Genomic DNA, 12,628 nt, shown 5'->3' on the forward strand with positions numbered 1-12,628 from the left:
CGGTTTCATCTTTACGTTACTTTGTATAATCTACGGTGGCCCGGAAGTGCAAAACACTACAGCATAAGGGTTAAACACTACAAAATTCAGAAAACACACAATTCAACAGCAATGTGGACCTTGAAGTCTTTAAAAAAAACTAATCGGTTCATCTTTGGCAAATTTATGAGGGAATTCCTTTAAGACTTTCCTGATGTGTTAGAAGACAGAAGAGACGTCACGTTGGACCTGACCTCTGACTTTGTTCCACTAAAATCTAAATCAGTTCATCTTCCATTACAATTAAAAGACACCACTCCCAAAACATTTTTTTTTAACTATGGAGGATTGTTCAACACTTTCAGGACCTTTCTGGTAAACTACAATTCTAAGAATTGAATCGATTGCCTTTCAGCGCTGATCCCCCAACCCTACTCCAGGGGTCTGCAGCCTGCCGGCCCGAGGCCACATGTGGCTCTTCAGAAAATATTTTTAAAAGGACTCCTGACTCTCAAGTAAAAAAAGAAACAATGAGAAAACAAAAAAGCTAAAACCACAAGAAGAGAAAAAAGACTCCAAAGTACTCGGATTTCTAGAAGGAAAAAAAAAGCAAAGAAATAAGCGCAGAAAAAACAGCCTTAAAAACCGCCAAAATGATTAAAACAGCTCAAATGTAAAAAGGCCACGTCTCAAAAACTAGAAAAAAAAGGGTGAAAATGCAAAAATTTGGTACACAAACAAGTAAAATTTTACGAATGAAGGAATTTTTCATTTCAAACATACGAATTGGAAAAAAGAAAGAAAGAAAGAAAGAAAAAACATTTAAATGAGTAAAGCAAAAACAAAGAAACAACACAGTCCACTTAATTTACATTTATATGCATGAAAAGGAGCAGGAGGAAGTAAACACTGATTGACTCCTTTTTTTCCCGTCAACACCTCAGAGACAAAAGTTCCTTACAGTTAAATGTAACACCAACAGTTGCACAGACGCTTATATTATACTATGGTACATTTTAATGAAATATTCTCCATTTAACCATCAAACCCTCACAAAGATGACTTACTGTGCCTCTTCAGAATCAGTCCTTGATATGTGTTTTTTTTTTTATTAATACTGAATTCAAAATTTAGCTTCCCTCCAAAATCACAACTACTCACTGTTTCACTGAATGTTTTGTGATTAATAAGTAATTCTTTGCTTTGTACAATATTTGAATAGTTTTGACCTCCACCAGAGTCATGAATTTTAAAGTGTACTGAAACGTTTACCATCCCAAAATCGAAATGAAAATTCCTAAACGCAGAGTCAGTTTTTGCATGTATATCAAAACTAGAGATGTTATAACCCGTGAACCTAATTTTAAGGTTTAGTTTTTTTTTGTTTTGTGGCTCCAGATCATTTTGATTCGGTGGAAAGTGACACAAACGGCTCTTTGAGTCGTAAAGGTTGCAGACCTCTGCTCTAATCAGCTCATCCTTAAATCTAAAGTCCATTTGGAACCACTTTGATCAGAGATATGATAACTACCACAGGACATAATTCAGCTGCAGCGACAACCATCAAGGAGGCATAAAAAAAAAGAAAAAACATAGAATATTCTCGAGTGATTATTCGGTGGATGTTATTGAGTCGAGTGTGTACCTGAGGCAGGGCTTGCATAACAGTATCCAGCAAAGCTCTCATCCCAACAGCCATCTTCAAAAGCTTCAGCACTGCGGACACACGAACATACGGAGAGAGAATGAAAATAAAGAAGAAAAAAAAAGAAAGTGCCTCACCAATATTAACATTTTTCAGTCTTACATAACCCAACGGGGACTTGTGCCATCACGGCTTGTGTGAAATTGAAAGGACACAACATTTTCTTCACTGAGCGTCTAATCCCGCTGCGTTAGTGCAGACGCAGACTTGCTTCTATTGAAGAACATTAGGCTCTCCGGCGGCGTGATTGAGGTCGCAGCCTCCGTGACTCACGGAAGTTGCTGTTATGTCAACCGGGTTGCCAGCACGGCTGCGGCGGGAGCCACGCTCGCCGACGACGTCTAATCTACATACAGAAAGGGGCCCGACGCAACAAGTGGTTGAACAACCACGCGCATGCAAATTGAACATTAGTGTCAAATCTTTCCCCTCTTGAACTCTCCCTTCATACTTGGGAATACAAATGAGTTTAAATAGGATCCACAACATTTTAGACTGAAACTTTTTTATGAAGAAGTAAATCCACTGTGTCCTACTACAGTGGAAGTGGTCGGGCAGGTTAAAAACATTTACAGGAAGCAGATAGATTTCTTGGGAAACTGTTTTGAGAACTGAAGACGGAAAGGAAAGTATTTTTTTACCGACTGTAATTAGTGAAAAAAACAGCTGATTTGTTCACAATGACGATTCCTTTTTTCAATAGTTGTTGTAATTCTTACCCTCTTCTATATTTCACATCATAAGCCTCCGATCGTCCCGATACATCGAACCGGCACCAAAGCTCAACGGTCAAAAAACAAAACAAACCTAGCGCGAGGATAATTAACGAGGGATTAGCGTGGCAACACTGTGCAAATGTAATCTGGTTCCATCAAATCTACATTCGGCATGGATGTGGGACGCATGTCGCTGCAGGCGAGACAGCCCAGCCGCGTCACAGTGAGACACATGCCATCCACACACAGGAACCATGCTCGCGTCGGCCGTGTGACGGTAATCGAGGCTGACTTCCATGTTTACTCCTTTTAATAACATGTCTGGTGATCACAGGCAGAAGACGAGGCTCCCCTCACGCCAGCCCCCCCCCCCCCTTCACACGGCAAAGACAAGACAATGGCTTCAGAAAAGTCTGGCGCTTTCGAAAGCGACACTTGTTTACAATGGAACCTGCAGAAGAACGATCTATTCTCAAAATGTCGTGGTTTCAGTGGCTCCGAGCACCGTTGTCGTGTAAACAGGCACCCAAAACGCAACAAAGGTCTTCAGGTTTCACTCGTTTTATCCTCCCTTCTCTCCTCTACGGCTCTCCATCTGTCTTTTATTACCTGGACAGCAATTAGCTCTAAAGGCTCAAGCAATTTTTCGCCCCTCTTCACTCGGCCAAAATCTGTCCCTCCCCTACTGTCCTCAACTTCCTTATTCTGCACCTCCTCCCATCAATTGCTCCCCTTTCCGAACTTCCTTCCATCTCCTTGTAATCTATTTTCAGGTCAGAAGGGATTCATCATCCTTGCCCGCTTCCTTTCAGCCCCCCCCTCTTCACTCTTTTTCTTTTTTCTCAGCTTAATTCACTTACTGTCCTAAAGTGTCTTGCCTTCCCACATCTTCCTGCACCCCACTTCCTCTCACTCCATCTCTACATTTCCGCTCTCTGCACCGCCGCCATCAGCTGACTGACTTCCCTCGCACCATCTGGTCGACTGACACTCCGCCCGGACCCCCACCGAGATGCACTGCACCCCAAAAAGTGACAAAGCGGGGAGTCCCGGGGACGAAGCTGTTTTACGGGGACGTCTTAAAGCTGCTGCAGCATGAAAAAAGAAAGGAAAAAAAAAAAAAAAAAAAGATGGCAGTGCATCTGGATCGCCCCTTGGAGAGAAGTGAAAGGAGAGTGCAGGCCAGGACGGGACGGGACGGGCGTGACCTTACCTCGTGCGATCCTGAGCACTCTCATGATGCGGATGATGGTGGGATTGATGGGCAGCGAAGCGTTGACCTCAATCTCCTCCAGAGTGATGCCCATGATGGACAGCAGCACAATAGCCAGATCCAGCTGGTTCCACCTACACACACACACACACACACACACACACACACACACACACACACACACACACACACACACACACACACACACACACACACACACACACACACACACACACACACACACACACACACACACACACACACACACACACACACACACACACAGAATGAAACCACCTGTGTTTGACAGCAACTCGGATCAAGTTCTTCTCTTTGATAAGCGGGACAGGCTGTAGAAACGGATCCAAACAAATCACCCGTTTCATCTCCGTGAGTCATTTCCTTCTGGACAGACATGCAAACTCCAGTTGTATGACTTGGACTTCAGCCAAGTGAATCACAAATCTGACCACCTAAAAATTGACTTTAAACAAATGTATCCAGTAAAAATGATCCGGGAAACTCCGGAGCTGAACATTTACATTGAGAAAACGGTGTTTTGCATTCAAAGTTCAGTAATATTCCACAATAAATGAGGAATTGGCCTCATTAAATATGCATACATTTCCATAATTTCCTAAAAGTAATGGGGGAAAAAAAAACAGGTTCCAAGTTACTGGGATCACGTTTTTAGTGAGCAGATATCTTCATATATCCTGAAGCATTAAAAACACATCATTAAAAATACATTCTAACCATACATTTATGGATGATTTGTGAGCGTTACGGGAAAATTTGATTTGAACAAACCCCTCAGTAAAAACTTGTGGAGGAATAAACAAAAAGGATTTTGTGATGTACTGCATAGATGGTAAGTATTGCATTATTGCAAGTTCATTGCACGCCACACTGAACAGACACTTATTCAGACTGAATGTAAAAAAAACCCGATATTGTACTTATATAACGTAAAGAATTACTTGCATGTCTGCGAAGGTTAAATGACATAATACCGTGATTCCCGCTACTTCTTTCACACGCTTCGAACCCTCTGGCGTATAAAACGATGCGGCTATTTTATGTATTTTTACAGGTTAACGGGCTTCGTGCCGCCAGATTCTACTTACGCATGTAGATACATGCTGTTTTGAGGCTCTGTTCTCCAAAACGTTCCCTAAAAGTGATATTTCTGCTCTTTGTGATCTCGTCTTGTGCTGCTTTCCGTGGTCTGGAGCTCCAGCGGCTGACGGCCGTGAGTGATGCGTTCAGGTGCGTCACGTAAAGCCGCACTGCTGGACACCGTGGCTGAGAAATCTTCCTCCTCAGGATCACAATCAGCAAATCTTATTTTTTATTTTTTTATTCTGTTGATAAAATACTTTATCAACAGAGATAAAACCCTCGGGGATTGTGTGTTTCTCTCACTCTCTCTGCGGGCTTCTCTGCAGAAGGCGGCTGGCGCACGCACGCATGCACGCACGCACGCACGCACGCACGCACGCACACACACACACACACACTGCTGTGTGCAGGAATTTCCAGCACTATGAAAGACAGATTTGCGGGAATTGATGAAAATATGAGCATTCTCTGTATTCCCGCAGTGAAATTCCTGCCCTGGTACAACGTGGACACCTGCAGCTTATAGTCAAGTGCGACTGATATATATATATATATATATAATGGTTATATGTTATTATGAGAAGATGTCTAACACTTCAGGGAGCTGATTCAGGTCCAATCCAGCTAGGAAACGAGTCGTTTCCAACGTCTATTTGGCAAATTACGTGACAAATTGTTGACGTTTATCGACAAAAAAGAGAAGTCGTTAATGCTTATCGGCTCTCATTAGATTGGGAACATCCTATTTTAGAAATATAAAGAGAGATCTCTTGTAAAGTTGGATACGTTCAGTTCCACATCAAAATGTTGGGACCAGATGCATTTTCCAGTTGCTGAGCAATAAATGTGGGCTGAGCGAAATGTTTGGAACAGAATGAACAAGTAAAAACCTAAGACGGTGGTGGGTGGTCGTGATAACCTGGTTCCACGGTTTGTCCTCAACGTGCAGGTTTCTCCAGGCCTCTGATTTTTAACTCTGTGAGCCTATCAAGCAATGTGAGACGAATCAACATAACCTTCTATATTTTCATATTTGTCCAGAGGGAGCGAGTATTGCCAACCCCCCCCCCCCCCCAAAAAAAATCAATAGGCATCTTTTGAGTGGTGGTCAGTTTTTGTCCAAAAACACGATGCCTGCACTGAGCCGTGTGAGAAGTTGTGCGTCTTGTGATATGTGTTGGCATACAAGTGTGCTGCTGTGATTGTGTTTGTGTATTGCTGTGCGGTTTTGAGCAGGAAGCCAGGGATTTCAGAGCTATGAAATCATCTGAGGCAGTCGTGTTTTATGGGTGTTTAACGAGGCCGTTTGTATTCATACAGGCCTCGCTGAGAACCGTTCACTGGAGCACCTTCGAAAGAGCTCATTTAAAGCTCTCCGAACGCTGCCTCACATTTTCCACATGACTCAGAGGTTAAGGAACGGTACCTTTAACCACCAATCTATTAGAATATCACGTCCACCGAAATGTCAAAACCCTAAACTGGGAGGTAAGTGTTTATTCTGGGTCTCGGGGCTGATTTGTACCGGAGACGTTTAGGGAAAAGGTCGTTATGTAACGTTTTGGTGGGAGTGCAGCAGCCGGTTCAAAACACTGACTTGTCCTTGAAGAAGCGTCGGAAGCCGAAAGCCACCAGCTTGAAGACGGACTCCAGAACGAAAATGAGAGTGAAGATGTAGTTGCAGATCTTCAGCGCCTCGTCCAGCTCCTGGCGGAGGAGTAAAAAAAAAAGAAAAAAAAAGAAAAAAAATGTTAAAGATTCATAAACTGGAGACGGATCCATCTTAACAAGTCCGTAAACCCGGCATTACATTTTCTGTGGCTCCACCAAAGTGAGCTGCGGCTTTTAACAGCAGTCATTTATTAAAATATGCTGAGGCTGCACAGAACAAAACCCAATGAAATGATCTCAGCACGTTGCTATCTTTTTTCATATTTCAAGAGGAAAAACTCACTCAACTTTGGCTTCGCTACACTTAACTGCTTCTCGTCGTGGATACTTTTTACCATTGACGCAAACAGTTTTCACGCATTCTCAACCCGCAGAACAAAGTACCGCGAATCCTTTTTGGCAAACTCTCTCCCCCCGTTTTTCCAGAATTAGTCCTTCCATTAATAGCTCCGTGACATCACCCCCCCCCCACCCCTCAGTGCCCCGTTCCCCCATGAAAAGGCCATTAGAATCAGAGTGTCCATTTTTGCCTGAGGGAGAGTTCACGGTGACCATCTGCATGTAAAAACTGACCTTTTAACCAGACAGACACAGCGAGAACTGGTCGTCAACGGGGATTTCAGTAAATCTCGACTGGTGGCAAGTCGTCGCCCAACAGTTAGTTTGAGTTCATGATATTGCCGCGTCACCATCCTCCCAGAGGGCAGTTCACGTTGCTATTGTGTTTTTACAATATAACTGCAGACATTAATATCTCATCCATACACTCCTTTTTTCTTCTTTTACTCGTGGAACCGATAAATTCCGTGCAAGAAAGAGTCAATTTGTTCCAATAAATTGTTTTATTCTTGAAAACAACTAATTCTATTTACAGGCTCTGTTTTACTAAACTTCTCTTCTTTATTTTTTTACAGCTTCCAAGTTCTGTTCTATTTTACCCACTATACCAAACTTAGTGTTTCTTTGAAGTGCAGCTTAATAGAGATGCACCGATACCTATATCGGGTATAGGATTCAATACTGCATGGTGTACTAATACTCATATTTGTACTCGTCCTTTAACAAACTGGTATCAGTGCATCCCTATTATTTATGAAATTTCAAAACTTAGTTAGGGTTACAAAACGGAATCAATGAGGTACATCATTACATTACCAAATGATCAAGGACCTTCTCAGCAACTCAATATTCTTTTATTCTGCCTAAACCAACAAAAATGACCTTGTATTTCTTAGGAAACACTGCAATACAAAAACTGCGATCCTGATGTAACACGAGCCAACAGCCAAAAGACATTCAATATCTTTGAAAGACACTCAAAGGTAAAACCTTCCGTATCAACGAAAGATACTTTCAATCCTTCGAGTCCTCAGTAATAAACTCCACACCACCTAACAACATGGGATTAATTACTTTCTCGATGACCTACTGAACTTAAACATATTCTATGCTAAATATTTCTGTTTTACCAAAGAGATATTTCATCAACGGCATTATATAAAACACTTTTTACACTCTTAGATGCAGTAAATCCTCATAACCAAGTGATTTTACATGAAACATGAAGACGTCCTATTAAAAGTTTGACGTAAAAATATGGAATTGTGCCCAACAGCCTTCTGTTCTTATGACAAACGCTCTTTTTCAGACACTCAACCCATTAACTCCACTTCGAGATGAAGCCACCGATCTTACTCGATGTAATGACTATTTTACCAAGAAAACTGTATTTTACATTTAGTCAACGCCACATAAAAGGTTGTACACCAAACGACTTTCTAATTATAGCTAGGATTCACACATAATTGGCAATAAATAATCAATCAGCTTAAACATTTCGAGAACTGGCCAGGAAATTCTTTGTCTTTGTAGTTTTTAACAGGTCGTTTTTGTTTCAGTGCCTGGTTGTGTAATTATTCATGTAATTAATGGATTTCTTTGCTAAACTGATCGATCTCCTAATTACTAAACCTATCTGTCGGGTATTATTCATTGGCTGGATGAGGTTCTAAAAATATTGGAAAATAGGGGGTAACTGTCATTTTGTCAAACGCGTTTCATCTGCTACCCATGGAAATCGATTTAATTGGGTAAATGTAATTTTATACGCAAGTTGATTAAATCTATCGACCATCAGTGAATTAACTGAATCCAAATTATTATACATGTTTTCATCTCATCTTGCATGTTTTAATACACTCTACTCATCACTTTGGCTCCATTTACACAACAGCACAAAGTGAGAACGCGTCATTGTGTTTCTGTCTGAGAAAAGTTTTGCGTTTACATGGCAACGTTTTGAAAATGATGTTAATTTACAAGGAAAATGCAGAAAATGCCAAAGTATATATACTACAGTTAGAAACTGTTTTTTCAGCTGCTCGCAGCAGTGTCGTGGTGTAAATGGACTCCCAAAGAGCAACGAGAGTTTGCTGTGTTATATTGAAAACGTTGTTGTGTAAACAGGGTGTTAGTGTGTCTTGCGTAGCCGTCATCCCTCCCTCTTTGTCCGATTATTTTTACCTCCTTATCCCCTTTTACACTGCCTACAGTTTTGCTGTGTACTTGTTGAATAAAATTACAGAGTGCACTTCCTTCCCCCCTTTGTTCTAACTCTACTGATCAAGCAGGTGGCCAACAATATGACACATAAAGTGTTATGAAATATTTTAATCATGAGTGGAGGACAAATCCCAGCTGGCTTGGCTGAATGATGGAGATAGCGATGCAGGCAATAAATTCAAAGTTTCCATACAAGACCTCAGCGATACTTTGGATACATATAATTACCTTTTGGGCGAAAACAGATGGCTGAGATTTGTGGTACCACCAGATAGCATTACCTCGGCAGTCTGGAGCATTATTTAAAAATCTTTTTAATGTGTTTTCCTCCATTCTATTGATTGAGCAATGGTTTTCTTCATTTATTGTTTCGACCTCCCTTTTATAGTTCATCATTGTGCACTTTGCCAGACTTTTACAGTCCATATCTAACATTTTCTGTTGACCCGATCCGTTCCGAGCCCTCGTTTGACTACCTGGAAGGGCTGTTTTCAAAGGTTAATTTTTACGATTATTGATATTTTACTATCACTGGCGCTGCTTGTATACCTGACACTGTCTGAAGCTATGAACTTCATGTTCCCGGAAGATTAGGCGGAAATTCCAATAACATAAATTTTTAAAGGCCAATGTAGATAGGGATGTTTCGCAACATGAGGCTTTTAACAGCCAGCGGTTTTTAAAACTTTATTTGTGGTAGGGTGAACATGCATTGGAAGCCAGACTGTACGTCGATAGTTAAAGCTGTATCTAGTAGACTAGACACACAGTAACTAAGTCATCATACAATTGCTTGATTAGGTGAAAATACCCTATTATTGAGGATTAATGTCAAAGCACAACTGGCACTGAAATGAAAGAGCTAATCATTTCCCCGATTCCCCATCATCTCCCACACATCTGACCTTGGGCTGCTGGTAATGCTCCATGGACATGGTGATGACGTTGAGTCCAATCACGATAGAGATTAACAGGTCCAGGTAATGGCTGGTGCACATCTTGTGGATGAGCAGGCGTGTGGGAGAGTAATCTGAGTAGTAAGGCTTACTCTGAGCTTCTGTTGGAAGTGGGAAATAGTGGGGGGTTTGGGGTGGGGAAGCAAGGGGTTGATTGGAGGAAAAGGAGGAGGGGGGGGGGGGGGGGGGTTCAAAAAGTGAGACATGAGGCAATATACTGGACGCCACACAGTAGACCGGCTGTGTTGAAGACTGGAACCAGCGAAGCCTAGAAACCAAAGGTGATTAGTACAGTATGAATGTGTCAACGTTGGTCAGGATGTTTGTCTTACATCAAAAAGAGGAGCTATGTAAAGAGATGGGAATAGATTATTAAAAAAAAAAATAAAAATAATTATACTGTGAGGGTCGATCGAGTAATGGAAACAGATTGAGTGAGAGAGAGACTCCAGCCAAGCACTCCTGTGGTCTGCAGTCACGACCAATCGAATCAAATCTACTCTGATCAACAGTTACTCAAATTATCTCTCCCCGGGGCGACTGTGATGGAAGATCAACAGCACCGCTTGTTATGGTTTTGCCAGGCTGCTGCTGGGGTGTGTTTTTGTCTGGAGATCTCCCCCCCCTTCCTCTCTCTGATCGTCACGTGACTCGGCCTCTCCTTATCTCGTTCACTCCTCTCAGGATAAGGGGACGTGACGAGGAAGAGTTTTCCATCCTCATCCATCACTCATCCCCACCGTCCAGAGAGGATGGAAGGATGGATGAGTCGAGAGAGAAAGGAAAGCTTGCGCCATCTATCACCTCATCGCTGCATCAGTGAAGGAGAAGCTCTCGGTCACACGAGTAGATAAGGGAGAGGGAATCACGGACGCGCACATAAAGCGGGGAGTCCTTTGGGTGTCGCGGGCGCTCCCTCTTTGCACAATTAGCACAGGTGTGCTGCGCCGGAAGGATTCCCCCGGGAGGCCAGCTTGTTTGCGCGAGTCTACTGGGTTCCCCATCGAGTCTGAGGAACTTCGCTCATAGATCAAGGAGCAAAACAGTAAAGCTGAGCAAGCAGAGTTTAGAATATATGTACACTCTACATCTTCAGGGATACCTTTATGAAATCAGCCTTTTCAAGCGTAAGTTATAAATAACTGATAATTATGGAGCACGGACTAATATTAATGGTGCTGAAATATTTCAAGTTGGCGCAGCATGATCATGTTTTTGTTTAATTATTTGCAGCAGTCAGTCAAAAACCGACACAAGCTGCTCTGAAGTCGCCTCATTAATACTGATCGTCTTTGTTCACTAATTGAAGACTTCTCTTTTGTTTTGTTTTTCCTCAAAGGCAATCAGTCACCAATTCGCTTCCCTCTCCACAATAATTATATATCACTGTAATGAATTAGGAAAGTGAAAGAGATTCAGTTTTTTTTTTGGTCCCATTTCGTGGCACTTTTTGAATCTGCAGTATAGGAGAAACTGTGATCACCGTAGAACTTAAACAAACACGAGGCCTTTGCTCGTGCCAGTGCCTGTTTGATCTAATCTGAGATGGTGTCTTAACAACACAATATAACTGTAAAGAAAATAGTTTTTATTGTCTGAGATTCCAGAGTGAAATATTTGGCTTTTCTTAAGCGGTCCCATTAAAGGCATTACAAAAATATCACTAATATATATATTTTTTTTTCACTTTGTTGGCTGTTCCTATTAAATGTAAAAAAAATAGAGGGAAAAACAGAATATCAACACATTTTCTCAGATGGCGTTTACACCCATTGTAATCAGGTTTGCTGATCTTATTACAAAAATGGCGCCAGCTAAAAAGATGAGAATTCTGGTGTCAAATGACTATTATTCAATGCCATATTCTGGAAGAATTACACAGCATTCATGTTGAAGCTACATGGGGGATGGCTATTAAAGAAAAAAATGTTTTTTAAAGAGGGAGTTTTAAAGGAAACTACCTAAAACAGCTTTTATTTTGGGATAGAGGGTGAATTAAGTGCCATTCTACCACTATCGTCACAAAAAGATTAAGTAAAATATACATATTAAATCATCTTTAATACTTTCCCACCAACTGGTATTATTCAGTGGGCATGGAAGCTAAAAACAGTTAGAATGCTTGTTGTGCCGCTGAAAGAAAAACTGCTGTGAACATGTGCGGCTGTCAGAAATATATTTTGGTCGGCCGGGAAAAAATGCTGACCTACATCCACAACAAATTAGAAAAGGGATCCCTGAGTAAGATATGATACAAACTGGGACCATTAGGAAATGAGGTCTCCCTCTGATGCAAAGCTGCTTTGTTGCCTTGTGGCGTGTAATGACGAGTTGGCGAGCTTTGGCAGGGGTCCTCCTGCCACCCAATCCCTCTTCAAGTTAATTATTTTACATCGGCTTTCAGGTTTATCTTTGCTGAGTGCTCATTTTTCACCTGCTGCTAATTATTGACAATGTTGACAGGGGAGACGAGCCAGAATATTGTTGTTGTGAGCGAAACAGAGGGGTGGCCCGTGTTGGAATGTTACCACTGCTCAACCCCGGCAGGGAAATACCACTGTTTCTGGTGGTCTGCCCTTTCAAATGAATGTAGCAGAAACACTTTTTCTGTCACCTGCTTTTGGTTTTGTGCAACTCGGGACTGGACGCCACCTCCCGAGCCAACATTTTTTCATCTCATCAGCTGCAGGTTTTTTTTTTTTCT

General features: G+C 41.8%; 1 protein-coding gene across 1 annotated transcript in view; it reads right to left on the reverse strand.

The window, feature by feature from the left end:
- cacna1g (calcium channel, voltage-dependent, T type, alpha 1G subunit) overlaps window positions 1–12,628 on the reverse strand; it is a gene marked incomplete at its 5' end in the record, with an annotated part of 255,553 nt that overhangs the window by 17,355 nt on the left and 225,570 nt on the right. Inside the window, 4 exons of the mRNA XM_080471574.1 lie at window positions 1,625–1,695; window positions 3,614–3,747; window positions 6,333–6,442; window positions 9,874–10,025. Of these exons, the coding sequence (XP_080327700.1) occupies window positions 1,625–1,695; window positions 3,614–3,747; window positions 6,333–6,442; window positions 9,874–10,025 (467 nt within the window). The remainder of the gene's footprint in view (window positions 1–1,624; window positions 1,696–3,613; window positions 3,748–6,332; window positions 6,443–9,873; window positions 10,026–12,628) is intronic.

This window comes from Lipophrys pholis, assembly GCF_963383615.2.
Source record: "Lipophrys pholis genome assembly, chromosome: 1".
NCBI lineage: Eukaryota > Metazoa > Chordata > Actinopteri > Blenniiformes > Blenniidae > Lipophrys > Lipophrys pholis.